Raw genomic sequence first — 17,690 nt, 5'->3', positions numbered from 1 at the left:
CCCTTTGAGAGAGTCCCGCCCAGCTAACGGTATAGGCAGGAGAAGCCGCGAGGGAGGAGTTCATAAGCTTTTGTTGTAGTGAAATAAATACGCGCGTGCAGCGATAAGAAGCGAGCTGTGCCTTTGTTTTCAAATCAGGACGTTGTTGCTGCCGCTCCCAAGTATTATAATTATAAAACTGTAAAGTTGGAAGGGGTCACGAGGGTCATCTAGTCCAACCCCTTGCAAATGCAGGAAACTTTTGCCCAACGCGACTGCCTTAATAAAGAAATAATTGAAATAGCAATCCTTGGAAGAGTCCCCTGTAAGAAAACGCCTTCTTCGGAGTTGCCAGAAAACATGTTGCAACTGCGTGGGATGCGCAAGTGCTTTCTCCAGGCAGAATTTGGCCCCTCTGCATAGAATTTGCCCCCCCCCCTATCATTAGGCAGAGTGCAGCAACTGCCTCAAGAGCAGGTGCTGGCAAGGCATCGGGGTGGCCTCTCCAGTGCCCTCTGGTGACCTCATTGGTGGACAACACTAGCCCATTGTAAGTACTGTATTGGGAAACATGTTTGTGGGCTTCCTATAAGCATATGATTGGCCACTGTGAGTACAACATGAGGTTGTTTTTTTAGGTGAGCTGCCACAATTGTTGAGCTTTATTAGGATAAACAGCCAAAACTTACATAGCTGGTGTTTTGAGGGACAGGCAGTGGCTCCACCCACCTGCAGTGGCCCAGGCACCCAGCAACTGCCATGCCACTCTGCATCTCCTCTGCTGCCCAGCAGTCCAGCCCCCAATGCCCAGCAGCCACCATGCCGACCTACAGCCCCCCTGCGCCCGGGTCAGCTCGCCACCCCCACCCCTACACTACAGGGACTAGGTAAGCTTTTGGCCTCATCCACCATCAATAAGATTCAACTGCCATTCCAATTGGCCCTCTGTCTAATAGAGGTGCTGCCTTGTTCTTTGCCTCAGGCAACAAAATGTCTTGAGCCAGCCCTGCCGCTAGGGTCAGCTGTTCAGAAATCCCTGTTATTGGCTTGTGCCTAAACACGTCACTCAAAAATGCCCCACTGGGTTTGACATGTGCATGTTTACTCAGGCTGCATATACATAACTTTAAAGCACATTCAAAGCGCACCCCGCACGAACCCTGGGAACTGTAGAATTGTAAGAAGAGTTGCAGTTCCCGGCACCCTTAAACTACAGTGCTTAGAATTATTTGAGGGGTTAAATGTGGCTTGAATCTTCTTTAAATATATAGCGTTAAGCAGCATCGGAAGTAAGCCCTGCTGTATTCAGTGGAGCATCTTCCATACTAAGTGCACTTGAGACTACAGCCTATTGCTCAGGAAGCAGCATGTACAGCTTGTGAATTGCAACTAGAGTTGCAGTCTCCTGAAATTAATGGATTCTGGTACTGGCTAAGGTCTGGAGGTGGAGTCCAGAGAGGGCCAATTCAGCTGCAGAATCTAGTGGCTCTTGGCGGACCCAGGAGTAGAAAACAGCACAGTTTAAAAAATGTTGCAGAAGATGCTCAGGAGTGACTTTGCCTATTGCTTTTCAAAGAATTGTCAGAACCTCCCCCCACTGCTTAGTTTGAACTCTCAACAGGTGTGTCACTTGTTTGATGGGACCCTGAGACTGTCAGCTCCCATTATGTGCTGGAGCTAGAGAAATGAGAACGTGCACATAAGGCACATGGAGATATGGGTGGGTAGAGCATTGAAAGTCCCGGGTTCAACCCCTAGCATCTCCAGGTAAGGCTGAGAGAGAGAGCCCTGACTGAAATCCTGGAGAGCCTCTGCCAGTCAGTGTAGACAATACTGAGCTAAGCTGACCAATGATCTGGCTCAGTATACGGCAGCTTCCCCTTCCTATGTTCCTAATTCACACAACTCTCCTGGAAAAATATCTAGTCTGCTTTTCTTTTTATTACAACCTGGTTGAAGTTTTAAAAACATAGATTGAGGACTCCTATATATTAAGGGAAGGAGCCAAAAATATATTTTGATGATTTTCAAGCCAGAAGACAGCTGCCTAGACTCTATAAGCTGTAAGGTTTCATGTGACATATTTTACATTCCAATTTTAAGGTTTTGGCTCTTGGATGAAAAATAAAATACCTGTAGTGTCAAAACCAGTCTTGAATACCCGCTAACCCATCATATTGCATATTTTACAGGAATACACAAATGTGTTTTTCTCATATGACTTCCTTGGCCAATCTTGATTTAAATGGCAGCATCTTGGCAAATGTTATGTGGAAGGGACCAGGTGAGGGAAATGAGAGGTAGCCAGCTCAGCAACACATTACCCACAGAAGCAGAGGGAAGTTAGGGCAGGGAACTAGTTCTTAACGCTCCTTATCTGCATACCCTTTGTTCTCCATTACATAACTGCTGCCTCTTGATGCATGAACTGAAAATATTTCTTGTTTAGTACGCGATTTCCATTAATTTTGTTTAGTTCCTCTGCCAAGCAAAGCAGGAAGTACACTTTGAGTGCTGGGATGGCTGTAGCTATGCTCTCCAGAGGACAGATGTCAAGGGGAGACAAGAGTAAACACTCAAAAGAGGTGAGCAGTTTTATGTCTGGCCAGAAGAGGAAGCAGAGACAATGGTTTTTGTATTGTTTAAATGGTTTTCAAAGAAAATTGGTCTTCAAAAACAAGGCATTAGCAGCTGGGAAGGTATCTTGCATAAAACCACAACTTCTGCACAACTTCAGTTTATTTAGGGACATAGAATGCTACTTTATACTGAGTTAGATCCCAACTCCATCAAGCTCAGTATTCCCTACACTGACTGGAAGCAGCTGACCAGGCTGGCGGTATTCCCAGCCCTAGGGGACCGGGTGGCGCTGTGGCCTAAACCACTGAGCCCCTTGGGCTTGCCGATAGGAAGGTCAGCGGTTCAAATCTGCACGACAGGGTGAGCTCCCATTGCTCTGTCCCAGCTTCTGCCAACCTAGCAGTTCGAAAGCATACTAGGTGAGTAGATAAATAGGTACCGCTGTGGCAGGAAGGTAAACGGCGTTTCCGTGTGCTTTGGTTTCTGTCATGGTGTTCCGTTGTGCCAGAAGCAGTTTAGTCATGCTGGCCACATGACCCGGAAAGCTGTCTGTGGACAAACGCTGGCTCCCTCGGCCTGAAGCGAACTGAGCGCTGCAACCCCATAGTCACCTTTGACTGAACTTAACTGTCCAAGGGTCCTTTAACCTTTTATTGCCAGCCTACCTAGAGATGTTAAGAGATTGAATCTGGGACTTTCTGCTTGCAAGGCAGGTACTCTCCTATTGAGCTATGACCCTTCCCCAAATTTCCCGGAAATTTCAGCAAAGTTTCTTCATAAATTGAATTATGTAGTACAAAAAGACGAATGGCATGTCTGCTTAGGGCATGTTGGGAGATAGGGGTGTTCTGATAAGCTGGGTCAGCTCATCCACTCTTTGCTAGCCAAAGGGTATCCATGCAAACCTGCACCAATCCTCTGGATTGGCCTTTTTGGACCTATGGGTAAATTAGCCATCCAGAGAAATTGTGGGCACCGCGCGCCCGCACACACACACACACACACACACACACAGACATATACACCTCCACCACCACAGCCAAGCACACCTTTTCTACTCACTATAGTAGAATGTATCTTTCAAGCCTCATTTCAGCTGAGAAGAGGACCCTCTGGGTGCCAGAGAAGACATATTTGTTTTTTGTGTACTAGAAGGTGCCATGTCTGTGAGCCCTGCTCTAGATAGTACAAGTAGAAGGGCATGCAAAATACGTTCTTTGTTTCCCATAGGTTTAACAGGTAACCCAGGTCAGTTGTGAAAGCTCTACCATTATCCCATGAACACGGCAGTACTTAAAGTTTTATTTTTGCTGGGGTAATTTAATTATTCCTGCACAGTTTCAGTTTGGCTCAGCTCATTTTTTGAATTGTACATTCTGTACCGTATGTTTCATTATTAATAATAAAAATCATGAAAAAAATGCATGAGAAATATTCCTTGGGTTCCATAATCTTTTCCAAAGCCTATTTTGGAAAAGGTGGATGAAACATATTTTCAGCTACACAAATTCCTTTGGCTTGCACTTCTCATGAAGACAGTGGAATAGATAGCAGGAGATGTTAATGCCTTCCTGTCATAGTCCTAACAAAGCTTGCCTGCCAGTGCCAGGCCAGTATGAATATGTCTCCAGCACGTTCTCTCTTACGTAGAATACACTTTCTTGCTAGTGGGTAGTACTTAAATTGAAGATATCACCAGGTTAGATATCACCAGGCTTATATTTGATAAGTGCTTTGATGTATACGGTATATAAAAAGCTTGCCCTTGACCACAGGAGTCATTCACAGAAAAGGCAGGGTAACAATACATTCATCCCCATAGCATCCTCGAACTTTCATTGGAGGGATTGTAATCCAAATTCATTCAGCCTTTCCTTTGGAAAGCAAGGCTCTGTTTTTGTTTTTTTCAAAAACACTATTTGGCAATATTTGCGATGGTGCTTTTAGTGTTGACATTTGTAAATAACAGATATCCTTTCTGGTGTGGTTGAATGTTTAGCACTGGAAAGGGCAAGGGAATATCACATTGTGAACTGTATCTTCACTCTGCATGCTTCCTCTCAACAATTCCATCTAAAGCCTGAACAACTAAAAACAATGGGAAAGCTTCCATTAGCACCTGTATAATGAAGCTCAACTCATTTGCTCTTCATCTTCCTGCTACAGTTACTGCTACTTGAGAGGTATATTTCCTGTGAATTTCTGCATGATGTGTGCAGCAAAGGGAACAAATCTCTCCAGTATTATTCAGATGGCAAATTATGATGCTGAAACTTGGGAAGGCATGGTAAGCATCATCATAAGAACATAGGAAGCTGCCTTGAATTGAGTCATACCAGCTGTTGTTGTTTAGTCATTTAGTCGTGTCCGACTCTTCGTGACCCCATGGACCAGAGCACGCCAGGCACTCCTGTCTTCCACTGCCTCCCACAGTTTGGTCAGAATTATTTAGCCCAGTATTATTTAGCTTGTAGCAGCTCTCTAAGGTCTTTCACATAATCTACTACCTCAGAGTTGCTAGGCGCCCAAGACCCATCAGCCCCACTCAGCATGACCAGTGGTCAAGACTGGTAGGAGCTGTAGTTCAGAAAGACCTAGAGGGGCACGTGTTCCCTACCCCTGCACTACCGGAAGTCAGCTTCCCTTAAATTAAAAACACTACAAGTCCAACACCAAATACATTGGTGCAACTACATTGCCAAGGGTTTAGCTGTAGGGTAAGAAGCATGTGAAATGAGCCTGTTTAATAGTCCTTTGATGAAAAGGAGGGTTGCCGAAGTTCACTTAAGAGCACAATCCTATGCATATTTAATTCAAAGTACATTCTGTGCAGGTTGTTATACACCACCCCAAACTCCACAGCCGTGCAAGATTCCAGGGTTACAGGCACTTACCTATGGTTCATGTTTCCTTTGGAAATGAGGCACAGTGGAGATTGTGGTGTCTTTATGTTATATGGTTTATTACACATATATACACCCGAGCTTACAATGTAGGGGTTCAAAGCATTCTACTCAAAGTAGGTTCTGTCTCTCTCGTGGCTGCAACGTTTAATCCAAAACTGCCAGCCCCATGCTGCTCTGAGTCCTCTTTCTCCAGCTCGCAAACTCCTTGCCAAATGCAACAAACTCTCCTTCGGCTTATATTCTCGCCCACTCCAGTTCTGCCCCTCACTCCTGCAACTCTGTCTTTTGTCTCCTGCTGCCTATCTCTCAGCCCATGGCTGGGCTCCACCTGCCTGCATCCAGATAGTCTTTGCCTTGTTGATGACTTCCTTGATGGGTCAACATCCTGCCTTCGTTTGCTTAACGACCTGGCCATTCAGGCTGGCCTGAACACTGGAGGATTGGTTTGGCCTGTATTTTGCAAAGCCAAACTCAGGGTCTGGCACCCAGGGAATAGAAGTGGGGGTCCAGCAATTAGAAGGGGAGTCCAGGCACCCCACAAACTATAGCACAGGCCAATGGGCTAACTTCAAAATAGTGTGTATAGGATTGCAGATAAAACATGCTAGTAGCAGACTTTACAAAAAGTTGTGTACAAGTACATTTATCTCAATGGCTAGGAGACATTCAAAACATTCAGATAATACACAAATGATGCTGTGTCTGAGACATGCAAAGTATAGGTAGATAGCTGTAATTTTAACTGAAGTATATGCAAGCACTGGATGACCTAGACCATTTGCAGTTCTTTGGAATACTACAGCAAAGGTGAATTAAAATGATTAATCTGAAGTATCTCAGAAAACATTGGATCAACAGGCAAGTATGCCTTATCTCTCTTACCAGTCAAGAGGAGTGGATATTAATTATTAACAAATGTAGGATGGAAACAGCAGATGAAAATTAAAACTCCTAAGATGGTTGAATTCCATCTTAATATATCCTCGAAGATCATGTAATCACATCTGTTAATGGGCAACCTAAGAATGCTACATTTCCTGAGTGACAAAATCTAAATGACCTCAAAGATACAGTCTTCAAAGAGTTTACGTAATTCATAATTAATGGCCGTGTTTAAACAGTTCAAAACTCTGGAGGTGAAAATAAAGCCGATCTATGTTCACTACACAAGTATGACCACAGCATTGAAATGATTCAGTCACAAATAGCCTTACATGCATTTTTGAGCAACTGGCTTGAACGTTGCAGCCCGGTATCTTTTTTCAGTGTTTAACCTATTTAGATGCAAGGCAGATTCAGATCAGATCAGGTAGATTCTATGTACCATTGCTTCTGTAAATTTCTTTACAGTGTACCATGGCAAAGCTTTCCTAGTGTTATTATTCATTGGAATCAGACAGAAGCCGCCCTTGTCTTTTAATCAAGATGAACTTGAAAGGTGAACATTGTAAGTGGCAGAAATTATTTATAATTTTGGCAATAAAAGTTTATGTCCAACATTCCAAATTTCATACATCTGCTCTGGTGCTGGCCTTGAGATATAAAACTATTGGAAGTTTCCTTTAGAGTGGGCATTAGTTGAAAGGGGATAAATCAGAATGATAGAGTTCATAGCCATTCCTAGCTCACAAAATTTCCATATTAACATCTTCACCTCAAACATAAATGGTTACAAAGTTACAATGAAGAGAGTTGCATTGGCCTTTGTCAATTGAGCTTAATGATGGAAATCCAGACAATGGAACATTTACCTACTGTGGAGCGTTAAAAGAGGAACAATTTCAGAATCCTTGTGCAGAAGACCCAATTAAAAATTTATGGCCAACTGTAAAACATAAAGTGATATTTGACAGTCTTTCTCTTGTTCTCCTTTTACCGAAGTACAAAACAATGAAACATAAGAAGTCCTCTCACCCCCCCAACTACTTATAATGAAGCCTTTTTCATAGATCAATGGGAGCTGTACAGAGGATTAAAAATGTGTTTCAGGGTTGTATTTGTTTTATCTGTAGCTCATGCTATTACAAAGGCTGGGATAGCATAACAGAACAAAAAACATAATGTTTTTACAGTTATTAAGCCCTAGCCATAGTTATCAATTTAATTAGGGCTGCAGTTCCTTCATTCCTTTACCTGGGAGCAAGCCCCATTGAACTCAATAGGGCTTGCTGTTGAGTAGACATGAATAGAAATGTCTATTGAATGACATTTGGGATTTAAAGCACCACAGCTTTAAAGCACATTAAAAGTAAATGTATCATTACACAAATTTTCATGGATTACCAAAAAATGATGCAATCTGATGAAGCGAGCTTTAACGCCCAAGTAATCTTGTGTCATAATAAATTTGTTAGTCTTGAAGGTGTTAGTACTGATCTTTTTATCGTTCTGCTAAAATTGTGTTGTGATCTACTTCACAGGGCTGTTGTGAAGACAGTAGACTGTAAAAGACTTCAGAATTTGGTCACCTCCACACCATACATTAAACACATATGTAAGGCACATTGCCTCTCTCAAAGAATCCTGAGAAATTCAGTTTGCAATTCCCAGCAGCCGTAACAAACTACTTTTCCCAGGATTCATTGGGGAGGCCATGTCTCTAGGGGAAGTATAACATTACTGAAGGGCAGCAAGTAAGAACATCTTTCTGCTTCCTCCTTCTTAGCCTGTTCCCCACAATGGGCTCCCCCTTCTCTTCTTCATCTGACAGCAATTACCACCCCAGCCTCGAGCCAGTGATGACACCAACCCAAGACAGACTTATCTCCCTCCATAAGTGGATACAGGTATTCCCCACTGTGTACCATTGCACAGTGCTTCCACAAACAAACATAGGGCTCTGGTTCATGACAAATTTTCAGAATTAGGGGAAAGATTGCACTTCAGTATTCACAACCCAAAGGCAAACAACGAAAGCATCCTCAACCGCAAGCCAAAATCACTGTAGTGATAGGAAAGGGTCCGTATGCTCAGACAGGGGTCTCGAGTGGACTCGTTCTGCCAGTGCAGAAGGGAGAGAGAACTAAGCTAGAAATCTCATGTGCTGGAGATTTGACTGGTTCAGTAAACTTAATATATGCTGATAATTGACAAGCAGGTTTTTGCTGCAGTTTCCTAACCTATCAATCTATTGAGGAGCTTTTAGGCTAGTGTCCTAGTATGTTGTCAGCAATTCCTACAACTTTCAGCAGGACTAGCTGATCTTACGAATCACAATTATTGGCCATGACTAGAAAAGTATTGCTGAAAACAAGCAAGGTCTTAAGAAACTGAACAAGTGGGTGGCAGGTGTGAACTTTATAGAGCCAGGCATGGGCTTTGGCAAGTTCTGAAACAGACCAACTATGGCCACAATGTGATATCAGGATGTATGTAAAACGGGGGGGGGGGGGGCAGTGTGATGCCTTCCAGATGCTGTTGGACTACAAATCCCATCAACCCCAGCCAACATGTCCAATGTTTAGGAACAGTGAGAGTTGTAGTCCAACAACATTTAGAAGACATTACGTTGGCTACCCCTCTTCCAGCACTCCAAAGACTCAACAGCTAGCATGATATGCTGCTGTTTGCCACACCATTTGAGTTGTCTAATAGTGTGTGAGTATTCACACGCCCAACTCATATTGGCTCTTTTACAGTGTGCGCTGGAGTTGAAGACACTGGTCCCAGTCCTAAGATGTTGGCAAAGGATCCCACCCAAGGATCACCAATGAGGAAGGATGGGACAAGGTTGTTTGAAGCTGTAAGCACATATATGGGGAATGGGGAAGCAAGAAAAGGACTCAGTCCAGTCTCCAGTCTTGTTTCTTTGACCCCACCACAGATTATTAGTGCTGCCAGAGATGTCCATCCTTATTATTTGTTTGGCAGTGTCTCTTCAATACAGATGTGCCATGTGAAAGTGTTGGATACACAGTTCTTACTCATCCTTGTTTGATATTTCTAGCAGGGGGTAGTCTAGTCTGGAATGAAAATTGGTTTCTGCTTTTGCATCACTCTTGCCAAATCCTGGCAATTGTTTGGTTTCAAGCCCATATCTAATATAGAGAAGCTGTATTTCATGTTAGCCTTTGGGAGGGGGGGTGTGATTACATCACTGGACAATTTTCCAGTTTTATTATAAATTTTTAACTATATGGATCAATTTCAGGGTGTGTCAATTTCAAGGTCTTGAATTAAAGCTGTATCATTGTCAGACAAGCAGCCTATAACCAGAAATGGTTATTCTCCATCCATGTTTCCAATTACTGAATCTAATATATTATTAAATTAGCCTTTACCCAAAAAACATTGATTCTCTGCACAAACATCAGCTTAGACTGTCTTATAAACTGCACATTGTTTTCCCTTCTGCTTTTAATTTCATCAAAGTAGAATTGATTTTGTCATGTAGAAGAGCTAACCCTAGCAACAAATCAGGTTTTTGAAACAAAAGTTCATTGTAGATACCATTCTCCCCCTTTTGTTGAAAATGTTTATTTTCATTCTTTGCTTTAGTTTAGACTTGGCTTATGAAAAATGCAATGTTTACTGTTACTTATATTGCTCTTTAATGTAGCTAGTTTTGTCTACAATTACTACAATTATGCTTAGGCTATTCAAAGCAAATGTGGTAATATCATGCTCAAAATCTCTTGGACAAAATTACTATCCAGATGTGAATCTTATGGTGTGTCCTAGTGAAAATCATAGATTCTTAGTCTAATTCACTTCAGAAGTTGGTTTGGAGGGTAAAATGAGGCAAATGTGCTCTTGGGATGAGGGCAAGAAATATACTCTAAAATTAATAATAAAAATGGCTAAACACAGCTATTTTCTGGTGACGAGAAATCCAATGAATGCATGGATCTTTCCATGGGTACCCATATCAGGGCTTGGTTGCTCCATGTTCTGAAATGCATACTTAAATCTCTCTATGCAGATCCTCTATGCAGGACTCACTGGACTCTGGATCAGGACAGCTAAAAGTCTGCTAACTGCTTTTGAAAGACTAGGGCTGTCATGGGCGTAGCCGGGGGGGGGCAGGTGCTCCCCTAGATTGAGTAAAACAATAGAAATTCTTAACTAACTAACCAACCTCGTCAGACAGTGGTGGGCTGGCGACATTTAGACTTGCTAGGGCTGCAGAGCAGCAGAGGTCAGGTTGACAGGAATCTCCCCTGTAGTGCAGGGAGTATAGTGACTTGGTCCTGTTGCAAGAATCTCCAGCTCAAGACCCCCAGAACCTTACACACTGCTGCTCAACTGTGACGTTAACTAGGCAATCTTGGGTCAGTCACTTTCCCTCAGCCTAACGTTATTTACAGGGAAGTTGTGAAGATAATATTGGGGAGTCTGGGAGTATAATATGCTACCAAGAGGTCTTTGAACAAAAGGCTGGTATGCATGTAATGCTCAAACTTTTGTGCAACAAGCAAGCCACTGTGATATAGTGGTTAGAATGTTGAAATAGGACTTGGGAGTCCAATGATTCCCCAGCAATATCTGAAGGGACAGTGTTATTTTTCTTGAAAAAGAGGTGCCGGAACTCACCATGGATGCCTCCCTTGTTCTCTTATAATGGCAATGGCACCCACCAGAGAGGTGGCACCACTGAATTCCAGTGAGTTCCAGGTTGAAAAAAAGCCCTAGTCCTTAGATATTGCTTGGATGCTAAAGTTTTTGATGGATTGGTTTTATGGTGTATTTACCATGTATAGTTATTGTTGTCCCTTAGGATAGCTTGCTGGTGAAGAGTGGGTTATCAATATTACAATCAGTCAAGCAAGTAAGTCACTTTATTCATGGAAGTAACTCTAAACCACTTAACACAAGTAAACTGACCCCAGCACCCCTCACCATTGGCCAATACTGGCTGAGGATAAGGATAGAGGACTCTTCCTATCTCTTTCCTGTGTTTGTATAAGTTATAGGTCTGTTTCATCCCTCCATTTTTTTAATTATTATTATTTGGCAGACTAAACAAATGAAAAGATGCACGGAAAATTCACATTTAAAACTGTACATGTATTTATTTATTTATCCCGCCCTTCCTCCCAAAGCAGCTCAAGGTGGTCAACACTTTATGCATATTCTTTCCCAAAATACAGAGTTTGGTCAATGCATTCCCCCCCCCCATCCCCAATGAACACATATTTGTACTGTTCCACGGTTGCCACATATTCAATTAGTTTCTACACAAACTATGGCTTTTAGAGCAGTGTGGCACCCGTACTTTGGAACACTGTTGCCACTGAAATTAGGCAAGCACCCAGAATTCTAGAACATACGAAACTGTCTTATAGTGAGTTATGCCATTGGTCCATCTAGCTCAGTATTGTCTACACTGATTGGCAGTGACTCTCCAGGGTTTTATGCAGGAGTCTCTCTCAGTCCTAGATGTTGAAGATGAAACTTGGGACTTCCTGCATACAGGGAAAATGCTCTACCACTGAGCTATGCCCTTCCCCAGATTGTGATGTTTTCCTGCCTGCTGAAAATGTTTCTGTTTCGCCAAGCATTTCTAAAGAATTAATTTGATTCAGAGCTGGTCATTTGTTCTGCACATTACAGTTCGATAATTTTATGGTGTTTTAATGATTTTATTGCACACCACCATGCTTTCTTTCTTTCTTTTTTTTTTACAATGAATAGGCAGTTTAGAAGTACACTTGCAAATAAATATCTATAAAACATTCCTCATAAAATATGCATTTTTGCGTGCATTTCTTGAACTGAAAGTGCATCATGAAAGTCAAAGAGCATAATCTGATTGACAGCTTTATTCCGATCTGCATATAGGTCCAGGATCAGCAAATGAGGTCAATTGACTTTAAAATGAAGACTGAATAAATTTCTCTTCCATCCTTAGCTGGGGATTATGGGAGTTGTAGTTCAATAGCATCTGAGGACTTGAGGCTGTGGGAGAATGATGCAGATGTGGGAACCTCCACACATACTTTTTGTTGTTGCAGGTTAATTGCTGAAAAGATATGTGAGTGTGTGCCCTTAACACACATTACAACGCTGGAGAGTAAGGACTGCACAATTAGACACTTTAAAATTACATTAAATTCAATTGACTTGAACTTATTGCATTAAAGTCAGTGTAACAAAAAGTGATTAATCTGATTGAATCATGTCCTTAATTATTACCTAGGACTATGTATTGTCCTTAAAACAAAACAAAAAAAATCTAAGTACAGATGGGTTTCAGTATTTTTTCCATACCAACCTTAGAAAGTCATGCCCTCCCATCAGATGTCAGGGAGAAAAAGAATTACACAACTTTTAGGAAACATTTGAAGGCAGCCCTGTTCAGGGAAGTTTTTAGCTGACATCTTATTTTATATATATGTATATTGCTGGAAGCTGCCCAGAGTGGCTGGGGAAACTCAGCCAAAAGGGGGCAGGGTATTATTATTATTATTATTATTATTATTATTATTATTATTATTATTAAAGTCAGTAACTTTTATTCCCATTTTAGAGTTCGGGAACTGAGGCTGACGTAACTGAATTGCTAAAAGGTGAGTCAACAGCTCAGGCAGGGCTTTGAATCTTTTATGTTTCATTTTGCTTTTGTAAAGTCATTCCCAATCAGTTTATTGAAAGCACAAAAGCAGGTGAGCTTTACTAGAAGCCTGACAATGCCATGAGACAGAAACTGATACATTATTTATATTTTTATTACTGCTCAGAAGGAATTTTGCTATCAGATTCCTTTATAGCATGTATAATGGTTGAATATTGTTATAGCCATTTCCTAGAGGCCACACAGGTTTTTTGGTTTGGTTTTACGTGTGATTTAAATATGAAAAGAGAGTGGGGAAAACAGGTTAAATTATTGTATGTCATTTCTTTTGAGGCTGGCGGCCTAAAGTCAATGGGAAAGGCTAATGATTTACTGCATGAGCAAGTTAAAAATGTATGCACTAATACATTTTACTGCCCTGTATATTCATGCTTTATTCCTCTGGCTCTTAAACAAAGTTTTTTTAAAAAAGAAAAACTACACACAGAGAGAGAGAGTTTTCTACATTTAGAGATATCTCCTGAAAAATTGCCCTAACAGATAATAGAAGAGTTAAGAAAATGCAAACATATAATTTTAAAGTAACCTCCTTGCAGCTGTGCATCCTATGTAACATAGGAGTGGAGTCCTTATCTTCCTATTTCCATAATGAAAGCTCCCCAAGCACAGGCCACTGTGGCAGATTTACAGCCCTGGAGCAAGAGAAGTGACAGGCATTTTAATATGAACGGAGATATGAGGTCTTTAATGTACAGTGATGTCACTTCTAACAAGGTAGAAAGTGGGGGCGGGGATCGGCTGGGACTTTTCATCTGTTTGTTTGTTTCTCCTTCTCATTCCAGTCACCAAAGCAAGTGAAACCTGCCCGCTACGTCAATGACCTTTTTTCAACTGGGAAAAGGTCGCAAATAATTGATAAAATAAGGGAGGAGATTCTGCTTATTCCGGTGGAAGGCACATGCTCAGGTTAAGGGAAGGGAACAGACCTTCCTTGGGGCATGCATTAACCAAAATAAGGTAAAGCCAAGAATAGTCTCTAGACAGAACTTAGTTTGGGAGCATATAATGGCAAGGCGTGGTAATGAATGTCCTCAAGGGAATGTTAAAATGAATCGCTTATTGGATGTTGACCCTCGTTTTTATTATTCTTTTGAACATCCTGGATATGGTCTAGGAACTTCTATGTAGTCTGATTGGTTGGTCAGAAAACAAGGAATGGCTGGTGCAATAGCGCTGTGTTGCAGAGCCATCCTCCTGACTTGGAATAGGCAAATCCATCAAGTTCTGTTTCTTCTCGTTTCTCATTTTCTTCTGGTCTTAAGTCCAGTCCTTCCCAATTTCCACATCAATCTGCAATTTTTGAAGAAGTCCTCATGGAAACCCACCAGCATCTCAGTGCACAGTTCTTCTAATACTTTTGCAAAGCATTCTTTCCTTAACATAATGCATTTTTGTACGTTATTATCGCCAATACACTGGTACCTCAGGTTACAGACGCTTCAGGTTACAGACTCCACTAACCCAGAAATAGTACCTCGGGTTAAGAACTTTGCTTCAGGATGACAACAGAAATTGTGCGGCGGTGCTGCAGCGGGAGGCCCTATTAGCTAAAGTGGTACCTCAGGTTAAGAACAGTTTCAGGTTCAGAACGGACCTCCGGAACGAATGAAGTTCTTAACCCGAGGTACCTCTGTATATACATTTGTATGCACATTGGATATGCATTTTTGAAAATATTTCTTGGCTAAGTCAATGGGAGAAAATGCCTGCTCTGCAATGTTCTGTAGGCTATACAGTAACATTTACCCAAGTGCTCTTACAGGTTTCTTCAATATGCAAAACTATTTAGATTCTGTGATCTTTCAGCCCCTCCCCAACCTTCTCTCCTTGGGAAAAGTTAATGAATGAATGGGTCAGTTGACAGCCTGTGGGCCACTTAGGTACATTGCTGTCAGCTTTCTGGACTTCCATGTCAGTATGGATTTCATTCATTGTATGATCCTAAAAACTGCGCTTGTGGCCTTGCTTGACAATCTTTCTGTAAAGACTGACAGGCAAACTTATACTACATTGACCCTATTAGATCTTTCTCTGGCCTTGGGTACATATGACATCAAGAGGTGTTAGGGACACAGTGGTGGGACCTGAGAGGCATTTGCATGCCAGCAACTCCATTTGTTCTCCAAAGAACGTTCCCAAAAGGTAACAATGAGTAATTGTGCAATGTTCCTCTGGCACCTCCCTTATGGAAAGATTTATAGGTGTCTCATTGTTAGTTTTCTAACGAGGGCCGGTTTTAGGTTTGATGAGGCCCTAAGCTACTGAAGGTAATGGGGCCCTTTATATGTCCAGCTGTCCTTTGTCAACAACAAATTGTCACTGTTTTGTATGTTGAATATATGCTATATGGTAATTTATGGACCTAATAGGTATCTAAAGCCTTTTGTCACTGTTGCTGCATGTAGGTTTTATTTTATTTGTTTTTTATCATATATTTTGTAAATGTACAGGGGTACATTTACCTTTATCTTTACCCTTGGCTTAGGCTATGGCTGCCAACTTATTTGGCAATTAGTTTTCTGGGTAAACATGCACAGGATCACACTGTTTGCTTATCATTACTGTTTATTACATTGACCTAAATGTACATCCATTCAGTGAAAAGCGTCTTCTTTCCATTTTCTCTCTCACGCTAACAGCTATCTTGAGAGATGCTTAAAGGCACATCTCTGGGCATAATGACTGAAAACCTTCGACGGGACCACAAGAACATTTCCAGATGGATCACACCCGTGGCATGCTGCTGCAGATGGAATGTGTTTCAGGAACTGTAGCTCAGTGTGCTGAATCTGTTTAGCAATTAGAATGCCTATGTTGACAAAGACAAAAAAATAAAAATAAAAATCAGCCAAAGATAGTAATGAGAGACTATAGTCATGGCTCCAGTAGAACATATTATTAGCATTAACCTTAGCACTAGGTCACGCACTGTCCCTTCTAATGAGTGATGTTAGGGCTTCTCTGACAGGCTGATTCCAAGCAGAAGAGTAACATAACCTTTACTATTTGATTATGCCAAGAGGCATATATGAACTGCAGAAGGCTAGACAAGCCTAGCCCTGTATTATAAAGAATAATTTGATTTCCATCCTATTCCCTTCCCTGGCCTTTTAATTTCCTGCCAGCAAAGGGGAGTCCAAGAGTCCAGTCATATACACATGAATCTGGCGGTTAAATCCCATCAAGTTCTACAAGACTTACAGTCCTCAGCGTGTTTACTCAGAAGTAATTTCCACTATACACAATCGGACTCGTTCCCTGAGTACCAGGTGTGTGCATAAGATGGCAGCCTAAATCTAGGATAGGTATGCACATGATTACAGCCCAAGAGTCTCAGAGTACACACTCAAGAGAATTGAATGTGGATGAAAGAATACAAGAATGCTTTAGCATCTGAAAGGCTGATTTGTTGCAGCATCAAGAGCTTACTTATCTGATTGATTGATGGCATTTACATCACACTTTTTTCTCCAAGGAGCTCAAGGTGGTGTACATGGTTTTCCCCCTCCTCATTTCATCCGCACAACAACCCTGCAAAGTAGATTAAGCTGAGAGGCAGTGGCTGGTACAAAGTCACCCAGTGAGCTTCATAGTTGAGGGGGGATTTGAATCCTGGTCTGACACGCTAATACTCTAACCACAAAACCACACCAGCTGATGTACACAATTGTGGTTGTCTGTAATGCAGGCATTGTAAGTGTAAGTGAACACACAAGCACAGACATACACTGGATACTTGAGGAAAAAGAAATAGTTATAAGGAAGGCTGAAAAATCACACCCAAATACTGCTAGGCAAGCAAAGAATTTGCACAGCATCACAACATTTGAGTTTTTATTTTTTTATTTTTTAATTATCACATCTACATATCCAATAACCAAAGTAGCAAACAAGCATGAATCGTCTAATCGTCTAATCCTAAACTGCACAGATAGTATACATAAATGTTAAATATTCAGTTTGACCAATGTACCTAAATATTTACTTGAAGCCACATCCACTCCATACATCCATAAAACCTTTAAAATAACAACCACAAATATCAAGTCATTAATGGTTTTAAATTCTAAATGCCATTATAAAAATATTATTTAAGTAATATGCATGTGATATTATTTTGTTTGTAGTTAGTTGGCCAACCAATATCTTTGAGCAATTAAATTTGCTAGGGTTTAAGATGTGCTTATAGTGAGTATTCTTTGACAAAGAAGTGATTGGACAGGCATTGTAATCTTCCTTGTAAATCTTACATGTAAAACTCACATATGCATTTTTTAATGTATGTGCATTTTTAGCTAACAATGTCCCTGAGCTTATAGTAAGACTACTTGAAGTCATAGGTGGAAAATCTGTCCTACAGGTATGTTTTTTGTTGATCACGTGAGGAATGACCTATTTGAATGAGCTACAGCAGCATTCTTGTGATGGAAGTCCACACTATTAGCTTATTGTAATAGTATACAGTGGTGCCTCGCAAGACGAAAAGAATCCGTTCCATGAGTGTCTTCGTCTAGCGGTTTTTTCGTCTTGCGAAGCAAGCCCATTAGCGGATTAGCGCTATTAGCGGTTTAGCGGCTATTAGCGGCTATTAAAGGCTTAAGGGATTAGCGGATTAGCTGCTAAAAGGCTATTAGCAGCTTAGTGCCTTAGAA

General features: G+C 41.4%; 1 protein-coding gene across 4 annotated transcripts; it reads left to right on the top strand.

Annotated features, from left to right (window-relative positions):
• Positions 1-17,461, top strand: LOC310685390 (uncharacterized protein). 4 transcript variants are annotated; one of them, XR_014515186.1, is made up of 6 exons: positions 1-529; positions 2,456-2,564; positions 6,816-6,912; positions 8,131-8,251; positions 12,934-12,973; positions 15,678-16,447. XR_014515186.1 is itself a non-coding variant. In XM_083457678.1 (4 exons), the coding sequence occupies exons 1-4, from the start codon at positions 739-741 to the stop codon at positions 17,420-17,422; spliced, it is 366 nt and encodes a 121-aa protein (XP_083313804.1). In that variant the 5' UTR covers positions 1-738; the 3' UTR covers positions 17,423-17,461. The 4 variants fall into 4 exon arrangements, 2 of the variants coding, with proteins under 2 accessions (XP_083313804.1, XP_083313805.1); XM_083457678.1 differs by lacking the exons at positions 6,816-6,912; positions 8,131-8,251; positions 15,678-16,447 and adding an exon at positions 17,334-17,461 and having other exon boundaries at positions 1-866; XM_083457679.1 differs by lacking the exons at positions 6,816-6,912; positions 8,131-8,251 and having other exon boundaries at positions 1-866.
• The last annotated feature ends 229 nt before the right edge of the window (positions 17,462-17,690 follow it).

The sequence above is a fragment of the Podarcis tiliguerta genome (assembly GCF_965153285.1).
Source record: "Podarcis tiliguerta genome assembly, chromosome: 9".
NCBI classification, from domain to species: Eukaryota; Metazoa; Chordata; class Lepidosauria; order Squamata; family Lacertidae; genus Podarcis; species Podarcis tiliguerta.
This window is presented reverse-complemented; position numbering and strand designations above follow the sequence as displayed.

What these genes read in the sequence shown, in the direction of transcription:
- LOC310685390 (XM_083457678.1), top strand. Translation starts at nt 739, where the DNA reads ATGCCACTCTGCATCTCCTCTGCTGCCCAGCAGTCCAGCCCCCAATGC. An exon ending in CCCTACACTACAGGGACTAG is followed by an intron (nt 867 to 2,455) that starts GTAAGCTTTTGG and finishes AATTTTGTTTAG; the next exon opens with TTCCTCTGCCAAGCAAAGCA. An exon ending in AGAGTAAACACTCAAAAGAG is followed by an intron (nt 2,565 to 12,933) that starts GTGAGCAGTTTT and finishes TTCCCATTTTAG; the next exon opens with AGTTCGGGAACTGAGGCTGA.